The following is a 17,787-nucleotide window of genomic DNA, read 5'->3' as shown; positions in this document are numbered from 1 at the left end:
GTCATCAAAACAACTCCTGAGAGCTCCAGTCAGATTTCCAAATGAAAGTACAATGAAATGAACACCCTTAGCTGCTTACAGGCGTTGACATACGTCAAGGGGGACAGATGAAAATGTGTGCCCCGCCCGGGACTCCAACCCGGGATCTCCTGCTTAGATGGCAGACGCTTTATCCATCTGAGCCACCGAGGACACAGACAATTCCGCGTCTGCAGGGATTTATCTCTGGCACGCCTCCCGCGAAACCGACATTCTCAACGTATTGTCCCGCACTACATTCGTAGTGCCCCCTCCCATTATACTCAGTACTCGCGGCGTGTTGCCGATTTCCGTAAGAATTCTGGCACTGTTTGTGCATTCGCACAGAAGAAGAAGATGGTCAAGTGCCCGGTGAGCCTTAACTATATATTTACTAAGATGGTATCTGTCCTTTCGGACATGTCCGTTAAGGCTCACCGGGCACTTGACCTTCTTCTTCTTCCGTCCGAATGCAGAAACAGTGCCCGAACTCTTACGGGAATCGGCAACGCGCCGTGAGTAATGGGTATAATGATCGGGGGCACTACGAATGTAGTGCAGGAGAATACGATGAGAACGTGGGTTTCGCGGGAGGCGTTCCAGAGGTAAATCCCTGTAGTCGCGCTATGCTCTGTGTCCTCGGTGGCTCAGATGGATAGAGCGTCTGTCATGTAAGCAGGCGATCCCGGGTTCGACTCTCGGTCGGTGCACACATTTTCATCTGTCCCCGTTGACGTATGTCAACGCCTGTAAGCATCTAAGGATGTCCATTTCATTGTAATTTCATTCTAACGAGCTGCATGGTCACCTATGGTATCTGTTCTTTCAGACATGTCCGAAAGAACAGATACCATCTTAGCAAATATATAGAATTCCAAATGCCTCACTCTTTCCTCTCCACCGTCTCACATGGGTGACTGTAGGCTTGAGACATGAATAGATAAATGCATGAGTACTGCAAAGATATCGTTTCAAGCCTCAGTCCAGCAAACTGTTTTTCATCCTGAGGAAAGATTGGTAAGAGGAAACTACTTGCTGTACAGTGAATAAGTCAGAAGTACATGTTCCAATTGGAAAAATAACTCGTTCCACCGCCTGATTCAGATGAAAATGAGGTCTTCTTCTGGTCAACTACAAACCACGGGACCTATAATCGAACCTTTCTATTCAACATTCGTAGTATAACACAAGATATACCATCAGACACACATTCTATTGTATCAACAAGAGTAGTGGTAATATAATGACGAGATGACGGTTTTTAAACTCTTACGTATAAACTGGTTTGGGATATTTTAATGTGTGAAGCTGTTTAATACGATTGTCGTGGATGGTATGAGGTAACTGTGGGTGCTGGTGGGCTGTACAGAGCGAGAACCTGGCCATGGCGGCGTACAGTGCTGTGACATCACTGCAGGGCTGCCCTCTCCCCATCAAACGGTCGCTGCTGCTGCTCATGCACCGCGCCCAAAGACCGCTGTGCATCACAGCCGGCGGCTTCTTCCCCCTCTCCAGGGAGTCCTTTGTCGCGGTGAGTTGGATTACTCTTTATTCCAGGAACCTCAGAAACCTCTCGTTCTTCATCTGCCCTCTAGCAGAACGGCTGTGGCAATGGCATGGTACAATGTACAGCAGACATAACTCTATTACAAACACTTCCAATCAACTTCACTTCCCTCTGTATCCTTGACTTATCACATCTAATAATAGCTAGGGAACATGAGACGTTATTTTGTCTTCCTTCCTTCTCACAGAGAAATTGGTTCTGTAGTTAGTTAGTTAGTTAGTTCTATGTCGCATGTATCAGCTATAAGACTAATCGGTATAATGGGGAATGTGTCATTTTATCTTGACAATACATATTCATGTGTAATTATGACTGCATGCTCACCATATATATGCTAGTTTTGTTTTTCCTTCAGTAATTCTTACACATAACATTTTACATACAACATAAACAGAAAATTTGCCCTGGAATTGGAGAATTTGTTAAGAAGAAAATTATTCAGTCTGGTTTCAGATTTTACTGAGTTCTCTGCCACACATTTTATACCATTCAGTAGGTGATCAAAAATTTAGGTGGCACCATTATGCCCTTGTTTCTGTGCTGAGTACAACCTTACTGTGGAATAATGAAAGTTATTTTTCCTTCTAGTGTTGGAATTATGTACATCATTTTTTTCTTTTGAACTGTACTGCTTCATTATAACAACATGAAGAATGAAATATGCCATGAATCCAAAGTCGAATCACCTAACTCCTTAAATAGGTGCCTACAAGATGGCAAGTAGAAGCACCGGTGGTTCTGGAGATACTCAGAACCTCTGTAAAGTATGAAGAATAATACATGTACAGTAGGTCTTAATTTTCGGGTGGGACAAATACTTTAAATTATTTGTCATCTGTTCCAGAAAATATTCAAATATGTTGCAGCATTAGGCACTACAGAATTCGATAAACTGAGCCTAAACCCTTCAACACTTTATTTTAAATGTAACAGCCATCTCTTACGCATTTCACAGAGAGTCACTGACTACCAATAATTCAATTCACAAATATGTGCTTTTAGATCTTTAGATATGAAATGATATGAATAACTTGACCGCAAACATTTTATTGTCTTTTTCCGTATTCCATCGTTCCTAGTTGCTTTAAAAGTCATGGGGTACGATCCATGATGGCAACTAAATGAAACACAGAGTGTTTTCGGCATTACATTTGTATTTTTAATGAAACATTTTCAGTAGCCTATAATACAACTCTGTGTCTGTGTATATTATAAATACATTATGGAGTAGTTGCAAGAATGTTACTGTATAACGTCTTCTCATTTCCTCTCTTTCTTTTCAGGCTAGAAACAAATTTTGCAGTAAAAGTTTCATGAGGGTAAATATCGTTTGGCTTTACTCGTAACTTCCAATACTGTTACTTCACATACATCATCCTGGAGATACGGTTGTGTAAGAAGACCAGCTGTTAGTGTTTCGTCGCCATCACTTACTACAGCATTTCACTTGTACTTTTCACTGTGTGTTGAATTTCTATGTGTTTACAGTGTATAGTGTTAATAACTGTTGCTGTATGTTTATCTTCTGATTTTTGTTTGTGTTTTATATATGTGGTTTTGACAGTGCTCATTTCTTGTGTGTGTCTGTGTGTGTGAAAGAGAGAGATATTGGGAGAAAGGGGGAAGTAATTAATTATGCAGTCTGGTTATGTTTTACATTCTGTTATTATTTTGGTGGCTAACGTGATCGGTAAACTGTTGATTGTCTTGATCGTGTCATTAATTAATTGTGAGAGCTCTTTCTATACGTAGGTTTTCCTGTGTTGTCAGAAGTATTTTGTTGCAGTTGTTCACTTTAATAACTTCCATGTCCTGTTTCATCTTGGATGGTTCATGTCCATATTTTATCAAACATTCAGCGCTTTCAGAATGGCTATTTTCATACTTCCAGCTCTTTTACACATAATTCTGAAATTCCAGCTTGCCATCCCCAGATGCCGTGATTCAATTTCTTGACATTCTGAGTTTAATATATCTGCTCCTCATTCCGCCACCTACAAAATCACAAATTAGCAACTGTATACACAGGTTATGCAGACCAAATAATATTTCACGCAGCAAAGAAAAGTATGAGAAAGAATTGCAACCAAAAAAACTTACAGCCACAATTAATGGTTGTAACACCCATACAGTACACATACTTAACGAAAAAATTCAAAACGCAAGTAAGGAAAAATTAAAACAAGGGGAGAACGCAAACACCACAGCTCCCCTCCAACAATACACGCACCACAGTACACACAAAAACACAAAACAGTAGCACTCATGACATGACTAAAAGAAATGAATGGAACATTGTAACATACAACAACAAATCATAATAAAGAATGCGAATATATTATGGTTAAACGTTGCTACAGAACAGCAAACTCACTACAGTAAAATTTACAGACCACAATAGACAAACCAGGTGAATACCAAGAAGCCGGTTTATCCTAGTTAGAATGTTGAGAATGTTAATCAGCGTAACCGGAAAGACAGGCAGGAACTCCAAAACCATGTGTAAAGAACATACGAGAAGCCGATAGTACGAAAATAATCTTTCCACCATTGCTGAACACCTGAAATTACATGGTCATCAACCACTCAGCATGGGCAGGACAAGAAAATTCGTAGTGAGGGCAATTACAACAAAAACTCCTGACATTACAGGATAGAGTTCATTTGTAAAGAGCACTAGCAATATGAAAGAAAGTAATTGATCATGTTGACCACTAAGACAGTAACAAATGTAAATGTAAAGCATAATGAGACTACAGAATTAGTAACTATCTCTTACTCTCTCTCTCTCTCTCTCTCTCTCTCTCTGACTCACTCACCCTCACACACAAACACACACACACACACACACACACACACACACATACAGACAGAAAAGAAATCATTTACACAAGGAATCAAAGAATAACTAACACATACCAGAACTCTCTCTCTCTCTCAAACACACACACACATGCACAGGCAAGAAGAGTAAAAACATCGAACGACACATACACAACTCAAACAGGAAAGATAAAAACTTAACGACGGTTGCCAACGCTGTACACTGTAAACACACATACGTTCAAGGGTATACAATGAGAATGGTAAGTGAAGTGTTGTAATCAATGTGCGTGGCAAGAGATTGGAAACCGGTCATCTGGAGTATGGAGGCTGAATAAACACATATGCAGGTAGACACGCATGAACTAAGAACATTGGAAGCCGTACGTACCACCAAATTCATGGAATTTGTTTCTAACCTGAAAAAAATAGAGTGAGATGAGAAAACGTATGATATTAACGTACTTGTAACAGCTGCATAATGCATTTGTTACATGTGTGAAAGCAAATATGTATTATGGGCCACTGAAGGTGCTTCATCAAGCGAAATGCCTGTAGCAAGAAGCAGACTGCCTCCCATTTAGATGCAAAGACGGAACATACGTCGATCATAAATTTCTTACTTTACATTATTCTCTATAATTTTCTAGACATACATAAGTTGACTGCAGACTTTACCACAACATGAATTATTGTTTAATAGTTAACCTTTTAACGTAGTGAATCATTCCATTATTGTGTGGCAGTATGATCCTAGGATGTAGGATATAACGTAAGAACACCTATATGTTATGCGTGCGTTTTTCCTCCAGGATTTATAAACTGTTAATTTCATCATCAATTCTGAGCGTAACTTTGGTTTAGAGTTTTCATTACGTTTTCGTTGTTTGGTTCCCGGTATATAAATCTTTGGGCTACTACAAACATGCAACACATAAGAATAACCTCTGATGTAGGTTCTAGCAAATAGTCAAGTGAACGTGGAAGTTTTTTCCTTATGATAATTTTCTTCTTTTACAGGTTCTTAATGTGTCATACTCATTCTTCGCCATTCTACGAAATTTCAAGGAAGAAGAGCAGTAGCGTCTTTATGTTTGTAACTTTTGTCCAACATTCTGTTCTGTTACAGATGCATATGAAAGTTGTAATGAGAAACACTGAGTTACTTTTCATTAGGGAGAACTGTATATCCACTTTCGGAAATGAACAGTTACATTATATTATAAAATACTGTGGTAGTTGGAGAATAGTTGCATGAATGAACATGAGACCTATGTTCCAAAACAAGAAGGGCAGCACTTAGCAGGCACAGTGGGTATTGGTCTGCACAGTTTGAAAAACCTTCTTTATTTATTAAATTAGTATGATTGTAAGAAAATAATTTTGCCAATGGTGCAATCCGCCTATTACCTGTCTGACCATAGCCCAAGTACCTAACATTACGTTTTCAGTATCAATGCCCTAAAATATTCCACTTATGTTACAAACTTTTGGCCCACGAATCAATAGCAACATGATCTGAGTTGGACTGATGAAATATTAGATAGCAAACAATCTTTCATAGTGCAACGAACGATATGAAGTGACATCTGTCATTTGTTAACATAGTGCAGAATTATAATAAAGATGTTCAATGATGCTAGTGCAAACTAAAATGTGTGGATGCTTCTTCTGTTGAGGAGATAACGCGTTCTATGCGCGTGTAAACCACAGCCTGCATTTCGTAATGCTATTTAGAAAGCATGATTGACGGAGTAACTAATCTTCAGAACCGCATCATATGTCTCGAGCTTCCCAGTACCTCAAATGTACATTTTATTAGCTGAAAATGTATCGTAATAGCAGTTCCGTTTAAGGTGGAACGTATTCAGTGAGTAGTGCTAATATATATTTAGATGGAAAGGCGTTTTTTGACAGACTGCTTTCAATGATCAGGAGAATATGTTCCCAAACACGAAAAACACTCAGCAGTTACAAAGTTCTCTCCCAGTTGGAATATTGTCCTGCGTTACAAAGGTAGTTGACAAAGACACAGATACATTAAAAACGCCCTCAAATTCTATCGACTCCTCCTAAAGTTACTTTTCTATTGCTTCTAAATGTTTGAATCTCCTGTAAAGCATTGAAACTGGCGGCTTGCATGTGCTTATGATAACCCTGAATAAATATAGGTGATGTCCTATATTTGGCCCTCTGATATGTCTCGGACATTCACTTCATGTATGTGACGTAAGTACCCCTCAACAATTTAAAGCTGTGCATTTTATACTTGTGTGCGCGCACGCCATAAATCTCACCTGCTCCAGCCATTGTAACAGCAAAACTGGTAGACAGCCAAGAGATATACGACGCAATAGTGAATGACGGTACGGCGCAAAGCTTGTAAACCGTGGGACGGAATCCCCATGATCTTATTACTGACAGTGTTGACTCCACCCATTTCTACTTATTGCTTTCTTGTAGTCTCGTGGTCACAGTGGTATTCGAAGCACTCGAACAAGGTGATCAGGTAGCTAAAAAAGGTAATCTGGATATACCTGTCACAGCGGCTTTGGTTCTGTGGAGTTTGTGAATGGGTGTGAGCAACCGCGGAAACCATACCAGCACGAATTGTTGCTGCGTTGTTCACTGTGAAACTCAGAAAACAGCTTACCGCAGGTTCTCTGTTTTATCGACAGGCTGCATCATTATGACATGGCTTCTCTTGAGCGGTGCAACGTTACTATGGAAAGAGTATTTCAGTGCGTGCCGCGACTGCAGTCATGAACCAGGAATAAACTGAAATTTACTAAAGTTAAAATCTTCTGTGTTGTTAGGCCGCGTCATATTTCCACTAAAAATAGTCGACATTTCGACCTCACTACTGGTATCATCTTCAGGATCTTCCGATGTCCACCATTGCTAGAACACTCAGTAGCAATAGTGGACATCGGAATATCCTGAAGAAGATCCCAGCAGAGGGGTCGAAACGTCGATTATTTTAGAGGAAATATGACGCGGGCTAACAACACAGAAGATTTTAACTTAAGTGACAACGGCCACGAGATCCTGCAGACTAACCTAAGTAAAATTTTGCCTATGTGAGTTTCGATGATATTAAAATTTTATTACTATCACTGGTATTGGATTGGTGCGTAAGTTCGAAGCCTTTTCCCGTAAGTCTAGTATTTTCACATACAGCTGAACTTCAGTCATGAGTTATATATTTCCCTCCACTACTTACAAAAATCTGCCAACGCTGGGGTAACTTTTCGATTCCGCGGCTGTAAACATCGTGACTTGAGACGATGAACTCGTTGAGAGATATTCATGGTGCATTTTCATGTGGAAAGGAAGTTCCTTGGAGGCTGTTAGATAGAGAGTGGAAAAGGAGAAAAACTGAGGCCGCGAGATCAGGTGAATCAGGAGTACGCGAAATTACATTCCAATACGACTCCTGTATAGGGTTTTCAGTCCGCCTAGCAGAATGCGGGCGGGCGTTGTCGTAGAGTTGCATCAGTTCAGGCAGGCCTCCTGGTCGTTGTTCTTGAACTGCGTCTGCAAGACGCCTCAGTTGTTGACGATAAATATCGGCAGTAATGATTACACCTCGGGGAAGCAATTCGTATTACACCACACCCTCTCTGTTGCACCAGATGCATAACAATATCTTCTGTGGATGCGCGGGTCTTTGTACGATAAGTTTCTCCTTTATTTGGGGCCAACCACAGATTTTTTTCCCTTATGGTAGTACAAAGACTCCATTTCCCGATACCAGTAACGATACTGGATAGGAATAGTCGGTGTTATTCACGAGTGAATTGGTGACGAGCACGCCACTGCCTAAATTTGGCTTAGAGTACACCCGAATTTTGAATCTTCCCTGTTGCACGTAAATGTCGCATGATGGTGAAATGATCACATCTGTGGCCATCGACAAAGCAATAACTCACTACAAAACCTCGCCACTGTCTCCCTTCACGTAGCCGCCCGGTCTCAGGAGTCTTGACACGGTCCGCGCGGTTCGCTCCGTCGGAGGTTCGAACCCTCCCTCGGGCATGGGTGTGTGTGTTGTCCTTAGTGTAAGTTACTTGCAGCTTACACTGAAATGATGCAAGCTTAGGGACCGATGACCTCAGCAATTTGACCCCATACGATCGTACCACAAATTTCCAATTTTCTCCCTTCTCTCTCCCGTTGCACATGTCGCCACTGAGCACACAAAGCCAATCGTCCAATCCAATTGATAGATCTTGGAGGTAATGTATTTACTCTTAATTAAGTAATAATTTAAATTTTTGCAGAAAATCATTTCAAATGGTTCAAATGGCTCTGAGCACTATGGGACTTAACATCTGAGGCCATGAGTCCCCTAGGCTTAGAACTGCTTAAACCTAACTAACCTAAGGACACCACACACATCCATGCCCAAGGCAGGATTCGAACCTGCGACCGTAGCGGTCACGCGGGTCCAGACTGAAGCGTCTAGAACCGCTCGGCTACAACGGCCGGCAGTAAATCAGTCATTTACTGTATGCACTTTTACTGTCTGACTTTACGTTTAATCCTGTAATGAAATCTGCATCCATCCCATAACATTTATATATTTCTTAATCTGTATCCGTACATTATGATGAGATTAAAAAAAGTATCTTTGATGGTATATGTCATACACATCCCATGAACCACGGACACTGCCGGTGGTCGGACTGGTTGCGTGCCTCAGTGATAGTCAACCATGCCATAGATACAACCGCAACAGAGTGGTAGCCGTTGAGAGGTCAGACAAACGTGCGGTTCCTGAAGAGGGTCAGCACCCTTTCCAGTAGTCGCAGGGCAACAGTCTGGATGAATGACTGACCTGGCCTTGTAACATAAACCAAAACGGTCTTGCCATGCTAATATCGTGAATGCCCGAGGACCTGCATCTCTACTGTATGGTTAAATGATGACAGCACCCTCTTCGGTAAAGAATTTAGGAGGTAAAATCTCTGGATGGGGACTGCTCAAGAGGACCTCATTATCAGAGAAACAAAAGTGGTATTCTGCAGATCGGAGTGTAGAATGTTACATCCCGTAATCAGTCAGGCAGGTTAGAAAATTTAAAATGCGATATAGATAGGCTAAAGGCAGATAAAGAAGGAATTAGTGAAGTTTGGTGGCTGGAGGGACAGTCAGATAGGGGTAATGCGGGAGTAGGTTTAATATAGAAAATAGGAATGCGAAAAGCTACTGTGAACAGCATAGTGAACGCAATATCGTAGCCAAGGTAGACTGGAAACCCACACCTACAACAGTGGTACAAGTTCACGTGGCAACAAGCTCCACAGATGATGAAGGGATTGAAGAAATGTATGTCGAGATAAAATAAATTATTAGGATAGGTTTGGACACGAAAATTTTATTGCGATGAGGGACTGCAATTCGATAGCAGGAAAGGAAGAAAGGGAAAAATAGTATGTGATTAACGACAGGGGGATAAGAATGAAAGAGGAAGCCACATGCTAGAATATTGAGCAGAGCATAATTTGATCCTCGTCAGCACTTGGTTTAAGAATCATAAAATCAGATTGCATGTATGGAAGAGGCCTGGAGACACCAGAAAGTTAAAGATTGGTTAAGTTATTGTCAGACAGAGATTTAAGAATCGAATTTCAAATCGTAAGACATCTCTGAGGGCCGGTTGTGGACTCTGAGCATAATTTATTGGTTGCGAAATGTAGATTAAAAGTGAATAAGTTGGAAAATGGTAGGAAATTAAGGAGATGGGCCCTGAATTTGTTGTAAGATCAAAAATGTTTCAAATGGCTCTGAGTACTATGGGACTTAACTTCTAAGGCCATCAGTCCCCTAGAACTTAGAACTACTTAAACCTAACTAACCTAAGGACATAACACACATCCATGCTCGAGACACGATTCGTGCCTGCGACCGTAGCGGTCCCGCTGTTCCAGACTGTAGCGCCTAGAACAGCTCGGCAACATCGGCCGGCTGTTGTAAGATCCAGAGATTGTTGAGAGTTTCAGAGAAGCATTAAACAATGGTTGACTAGAAAATAAATACAATGGTAGACGAACAGGTGGCTTTAAGAGATGAAATAGTTAAGGCAGCAGAGAATCAAATTGGTAAAAAGACAATGCCTAGTAGGAAAACCTGGATAACGCAAGACATATTGAATGTAACTGAGGAAAGGAGAAAATTTAGAAATGTAACAAATAAAGCAAGCGAAAAGGCATACAGTCGTTTAAAAAGGAGATTGTCAGAAAGTGCAAAAGCAGAAATGGCTAGAGAAGAAATGAAATGATTTAGAAGCATATATCACTAGGTGAAAGACAGACACCGTGTAGAGGAAACTTAAAGAGGCCTTTTGGGAGATGAGACGCAGCTGTATGAATACCAAGAGCTCAGATGACGGTTCTGCCCCAAGCAAAGAAGGAAAAGCTGAAAGGTGGAAGGAGTATATAGAGGGTCTACAGAATAAAGATGAACTTGAAAGCAGTATTATAGAAGGGGAAGTGAACGTAGATGAAGACTGGATGGTTGGTATGATCTTGCGGGAAGAATCTGACAAAGATGTGAAAGTCGAAAAAGGCCCAGGAGCAGGCGATAGCCTTAGGAGAGTCAATCGTGGTAAAACTCTTCCATCTGATGTGCGAGATCAGACGGGAGAAATATCCCTCATAAGTTTGTAGTAATCCAAGTCCAAAGAAAGAACTTGCTGGTAAGTGTGAAAATTATCGATCTATCAGTTTAATAAGTCGTAGTTGCAACGTAGTAACACCAGTTATTTACAAAAGAATGGACAAACTAGTAAAAACCGACCTCGGAGATCAGTTTGAATTCCAGAAAAATGTAGGAAGACACGAAGCGGTACTAATACTACTTCTTATCTTAGAAGCTAGGGAGCACCGGATTTCCCCCCCCCCCTCCCACTCTCTCTCTCTCTCTCTCTTTCGAGCATTTCAGATAGGACATCAAAAATTAAAATAAAATATCCATTTTTCTAAACTATGTTCATTTTGTTGTGCACATGTTTCTGAAGACTTTGATATATAAACAATATATGTTATAGGAAATGTACGAGTAAGATGTGTTTTTGGTCCAAAATGTGTCAAAGTGCAGTGCCGCGCCTCTTCACACAGCATTCATCCACCGTACGTCACTGTATTTCGCTCTGTGGGATTCAAACGTGTATATTTTGTAATGGAAGCCGTCAAACTTATATTCAGTACAATGGAAATTAAAATGTCCTGTGGGATCTCTCCTGCTCCAAGTCGGCCGGTTTGACATCCTACTCCCTCTTAAAATCTCACAATTATTACTGGATGGAATTATTTGTAATCGGGAGAATAAGAACTATTCAGAATATTTGCACTCTTTATTGCGTATTAACTAATAATTTTCTTTTTGGTTGACATAAAATTAAATACAGCAAACATAAAATTAGTAAAGACAAGAGACGAGCAAGGTGGTACACGTCTTCAATCCTTAGGTCCCAGCAGTGTTTTCTCCCTAACCTTGCTACATCTTTACACGGCGTCCTTTCCTTTCTGCGAAATAATCTGTTACCTCATCAAAGTTTATCAAAAGTTTATTACATGAAAAATGAAGGGGTCCTCGTCTAATATCGAAAAAGCTGTTAATACGAATAGTACCCAACAGTGGTGTGGTTTCTCCATTTGATTACGTCTAGTTTGTCACTGTCTACTAGATAAAATGAATTACGCCTTTCTAACATTGCACCAATTGTAACACACGCCAAATAAGCGAGTCTGTTTTGGCTCAAATGCTCATTTGCAACTAGCCCATTTCCGTAAAAGACACGACAGAATATAATCCACGAAATACCAATATAAAATTCCTTTTAGGCCTATGACAGGCAAAAGGTTTTATGTTCCGAAACAGTTTCACATTTCATTAAAACGGTCCAGTTTCGCAAGCATGAGATCGAAAGTTGTAGGACGAGTAGATTATATAAATTGAAATCGTTATATTCTTCCATGTAATTTGTGTGATGTCTCCATTTCATCTCTTTCCTTGTTCTAATAAACAATCTTGTCTTCGCTAATTCTATAACTATTTCTACCATTATCAAAACTTCTTGTCTTCGCTAATTCTATAAATATTTCTACCATTGTCAAAATTTATCTCCGGTGAACTTCACTAACCGTGACAGAATCACCGCTTTAGTTATCCTGCGTTTACTCTCCGGTTAGGCGTTACTACGTGATCGTACAACGCGTTTTCCGCACCATTCAGAGATAGAACGAAGGATATGTGCAAAGGATCCCCCTCTCGTCATGAGCAGTCGCGGGCGCTCGGGAATAACAGGGCAAGCACAAAAAGTTGTGGAACGAACGTATGTACGCTCGGGCGTTCTCGTGTCCAAACGTTCCTCATCGCCCAAGCAGTCTGCTATAAATCGCCTCATTTGCTTGGAACCTTGTTTTGCGTTTATTGTGGAAAAAGGCATAAGAAAAACAAAACGGAAAAGCGACTGTAGATAAAGCAGTATATAAACAACAGAGGCACGAGAAATACAAAGCGACGACAACGTTTTGTCATAAAATTCCAGAAGGAGGTCACATCAAGAGTTTAGATTTTCTGCTTGGAAAACTGCAGCGATGAAGGTGGCAATAAAATTTTGTTAGCTGATAACTAGACACTTATACACACCTGAATTATTTATTCATAATTTCAAACCAAAAAATCTCAGTTCTATAAAATTTGTAACTTACGATGTGAAATAAAATTAATGACGAGGGTTGGAACTTTAATAGTGGCAACTATTTGTTTACAGCTCGTACAAAGTAGATACGTGTTTCAAAGTTTTACTGACCTTCAAAGTAGTCGCCAGCATTGTGGATAACCCGTTGCCAGCGAAGTTGAAGTCGTAGGATACTCTTAGCGGTGTCAGTTGTGTTGACAGTTAGAGCGGCGCATTCTATTTCCCGACGAATTTGTAGCAGTTCTGAAGCGAATGTCGTGAAGTGTTTCCCCTTAGTTTAGAAATCGAGTTGAACTTACGAGGGCGTAAGTCAGGGGAGTGCAGTATATGGTGTAGCACTTAGCAGCCCCATCAGTCGAACAAATCAGTAACAGCTTGCACTGTACGTGCTTGAGCATTGTCCTGCAAAGTGGTCAGGTCCTGCAGAGAGCGCCATCACTTATGTCTCTAAGCTGGTCGTAGTTTGTGTTCCAAAAATGAACAGCATAGAGACAGAAGTGACGACACTTTCTGCAGGACTTGACCATTTTGCAGGACAATGCTCAAGCAAGTACAGTGCAAGCTGTTTCTGATTTGTTTGACTTATGGGGCTGCTAATTGCTGTATCACCTACTGCATTCCCAACTTAAGTCCTCGTGAGTTCAACTCGATTTCTAAACTGAAGGAAACACTTCACGGCATTCGCACCGCACCGCTCGAACTGTCAATAGAAGTGGCACTGTTAAGAGTATACTACGACGTCCACATCGCTGGATACAGGTTATACGCAATGGTGGTGACTACTTTGAACGTCAGTAAAACTTCGAAACACATATCTGTTTTGTACGAGCTGTAAGTAAATAGTTGCCATTATTATAGTTCCAAGCCTCGTATTTGATTCCTTTATACTTTTTTTCACTGCAGCAAATGCTTAAGGTTCTAGTTATTAGCAGATTTTCTTCGTACATAGTATTACAATTTGTATCTGTTAGTATCTACAAACACTGTTCTCCTAAACACATAAATGATTCATTCAATATCCATGCAATTCGCTTATATACTAGATCAACGGAAAACGAATGAATAAATTAAATAAAAAATGATTATTGCTGAAACTGAGAAATACTTAAGGGAGCTTCTTAGTATTTATGTCAATGTTAATTTACTTTCAATGTACCATTTGTATTTAATCATGAAATACGATACGTGGATTAATGACCTCAGCATCTACAAATTTGGGAATTGCATAGACAGTAGAATCCACTTGAAAGAAGGCTTCATTTCCATTTTTAGTAGTATTAAGAGGAGCTACACGTACCGCAACACTTCTTTCCTTCAGATTTCAGTGTTCAGTTGTGCTTTTAAATCGCCATAACATGAATGTTCGTCTACAGTTTTCATGTACACTTTTCCTAAATTTTTGGCTTATGCTTCTCAGTTTTCCTACTTCAAAACGTACTTTATCTTATGCGTTACAGAAATATTGTCGCATGCTTTTTATCTAATATGTGACGCTCACGGTAACACATCTCGGACTTTTGTTCAAATAATCTTCAGAAGCGGCATTCCATACGATACTTTTCAGTTCTGTCTGTGGTCATCTATAAACTTCGGCGTGCTTCAGCTAGAGTCAACCGACACTATTGCACATAAATCGCTTCCCAGAATAGCCTCAACTCACTACTCTGCCAAACGCATACGGTCCCAGGCTGCCTGTGGTCTGCTAAGTAACGCAAAGACTCCCACAGAAGGCGAATAGTAATAAGCTTAACTCACGACCTCCATTTCCAGGAAATTACGCATGCACAAATGCATATGAATAGTTGCGCTTTTGGAAAGTGATGCACATGTGCAAAATTGAACTAAAAAAATGCATCGCTAGATCCACATCTAAGCAGCTGCTAAAAGGGGACTGTGCTACTGGCACTTAATAGTGTAGTGGTCTGGTAAAAACTTTGTGTCAAAATTTCATTTTCTTGGATATACTGAGAAGATAATAATGTGATCTTTCTTACCTGTTTTTCTTGTTAGTTTATTTATATTCACTCTGGTAGACTGAATCTACGGATTTCGCTAATAATTATATCCACGATGATCATTCGCTCACCAAATCAACCACGAAGGCAAACAACTATTTGCGTTCATTCATCCGTTCGGGTTTACTAGGCCCATCTCTTATAGCCCGTCCCCTGCTCTTTGTGGGAAAGTCCTTTATTTCTAGGTGCGACGGGGATACCTCTAGCAGAAACATCACGTATACTATGTACTGATGCAAAAATCAAACTTACGATTCGTTCAAAAGACAATTTAGAATGTGTTCAAAAATGTTCGAAAACCAACAGGGATGAATTTCAAAATCGTATGAATACTCGATAGGCCAAAATGCGTTATATGCTAGGCGCTTTGTGAAGCAAGGTTTCTGTCTTCAAGATTATGAATTCGGCTGCTAATGAACTTTCCTTCCGAAGCCGGTACTACTGTTTGCCAACCCCCCCCCCCCCCCCCCCAGCGCGCACCGCCAGCACTGCCACACTCCACACAACGCCCTAGAGCTGGGAGTGAATCCAGGTAAGGAAAGGCAAACCTACATTGGTAACATTTGTATACGTAAATAAAGCTTTTGACTACGCTCTGACGGGAATATTCTCTTTTAAATTCAGAAGATAGCAGTGGTACAATACACGGAAGAAAAAGGTATTTACAACCTGTAAAAAAACCGGATTGCACTTCTAAGAGTGGAGGTGTGTGAAAGAGAGACAGTGGTTGGAATTGGAGTGAGGCAGAATTGAAGCCTATACGTGATGTTATTCAACATGTAGATTATAATGGTTGCTGTTGTTGTTGTCTTCAGTCCTGAGACTGGTTTGATGCAGCCCTCCATGCTACTCTATCCTGTGCAAGCTTCTTCATCTCCCAGTACCTACTGCAACCTACATCCTTCTGAATCTCCTTAGTGTATTCATCTCTTGGTCTCCCCCTACGATTTTTACCCTCCACGCTGCCTTCCAATACTAAATTGGTGATCCCTTGATGCCTCAGAACATGTCCTACCAACCGATCCCTTCTTCTGGTCAAGTTGTGCCACAAACTTCTCTTCTCCCCAATCCTATTCAATACTTCCTCATTAGTTATATGATCTACCCATCTAATCTTCAGCATTCTACTGTAGCACCACATTTCGAAAGCTTCTATTCTCTTCTTGTCCAAACTATTTATCGTCCATGTTTCACTTCCATACATGGCTACACTCCATACAAATACTTTCAGAAATGACTTCCTAACACTTAAATCTATACTCGATGTTAACAAATTTCTCTTCTTCAGAAACGCTTTCCTTGCCATTGCTAGTGTACATTTTATATCCTCTCTACTTCGACCATCATCAGTTATTTTGCTCCCCAAATAGCAAAACTCCTTTACTACTTTAAGTGTCTCATTTCCTAATCTAATACCCTCAGCATCACCCGACTTAATTCGACTACATTCCATTATCCTCGTTTTGCTTTTGTTGATGTTCATCTTATATCCTCCCTTCAAGACACCATCCATTCCGTTCAACTGCTCTTCCAAGTCCTTTGCTGTCTCTGACAGAATTACAATGTCATCGGCGAACCTCAAAGTTTTTATTTCTTCTCCATGGATTTTAATACCTACTCCGAATTTTTCTTTTGTTTCCTTTACTACTTACTCAATATACAGATTGAATAACATTGGGGAGAGGTTGCAACCCTGTCTCACTCCCTTCCCAACCGCTGCTTCCCTCTCATGCCCCTCGACTCTTATAACTGCCATCTGGTTTCTGTGCAAATTGTAAATAGCCTTTCGCTCCCTGTATTTTACCCCTGCCACCTTTAGAATTTGAAAGGGAGTATTCCAGTCAACATTGTCAAAAGCTTTCTCTAAGTCTACAAATGCTAGAAACGTAGGTTTGCCTTTCCTTAATCTTTCTTCTAAGATAAGTCGTAAGGTCAGTATTGCCTCACGTGTTCCTGTATTTCTACGGAATCCAAACTGATCTTCCCCGAGGCCGGCTTTTACTAGTTTTTCCATACGTCTGTAAAGAATTCGTGTTAGTATTTTGCAGCTGTGGCTTATTAAACTGATTGTTTGGTAATTTTCACATCTGTCAACACCTGCTTTCTTTGGGATTGGAATGATTATATTCTTCTTGAAGTCTGAGGGTATTTCGCCTGTTTCATACATCTTGCTCACCAGATGGTAGAGTTTTGTCAGGACTGGCTCTCCCAAGGCCGTCAGTAGTTCTACTGGAATGTTGTCTACTCCGGGGGCTTTGTTTCGACTCAAGTCTTTCAGTGCTCTGTCAAACTCTTCACACAGTATCGTATCTCCCATTTCATCTTCATCTACATCTTCTTCCATTTCCATAATATTGTCCTCAAGTACATCGCCCTTGTATAGACCCTCTATATACTCCTTCCAACTTTCTGCTTTCCCTTCTTTGCTTAGAACTGGGTTTCCATCTGAGCTCTTGATGTTCATTAGAATGGTAGTAAGGGAAATTACAGAAAAAATTTGAATAGGAATTAATGTTCAGAGAGATGAAATAAAAACTTCGACGTTAGCCGATGTCGTCGTAATTCCGTCACAAACAACACAGGACTTATAAAAGCAGTGAACGGAAAGCAGTATATACGATGAATTTCAATGAAAGCAAAACAGGGCTAATGGAATG

The 17,787-nt window shown here is 40.4% G+C and overlaps 1 protein-coding gene across 1 annotated transcript in view; it reads left to right on the top strand.

Moving 5' to 3' along the window:
- Window positions 1-1,402: 1,402 nt before the first annotated feature.
- The window catches only part of LOC126092769 (odorant receptor Or2-like), a 135,270-nt gene continuing 118,885 nt past the window's right edge, over window positions 1,403-17,787 (top strand). The window contains exon 1 of the mRNA XM_049908497.1: window positions 1,403-1,549. Coding sequence (XP_049764454.1) covers window positions 1,403-1,549 — 147 coding nt within the window. The remainder of the gene's footprint in view (window positions 1,550-17,787) is intronic.

This window comes from Schistocerca cancellata, chromosome 7 (genome assembly GCF_023864275.1).
Source record: "Schistocerca cancellata isolate TAMUIC-IGC-003103 chromosome 7, iqSchCanc2.1, whole genome shotgun sequence".
NCBI lineage: Eukaryota > Metazoa > Arthropoda > Insecta > Orthoptera > Acrididae > Schistocerca > Schistocerca cancellata.
This window is presented reverse-complemented; position numbering and strand designations above follow the sequence as displayed.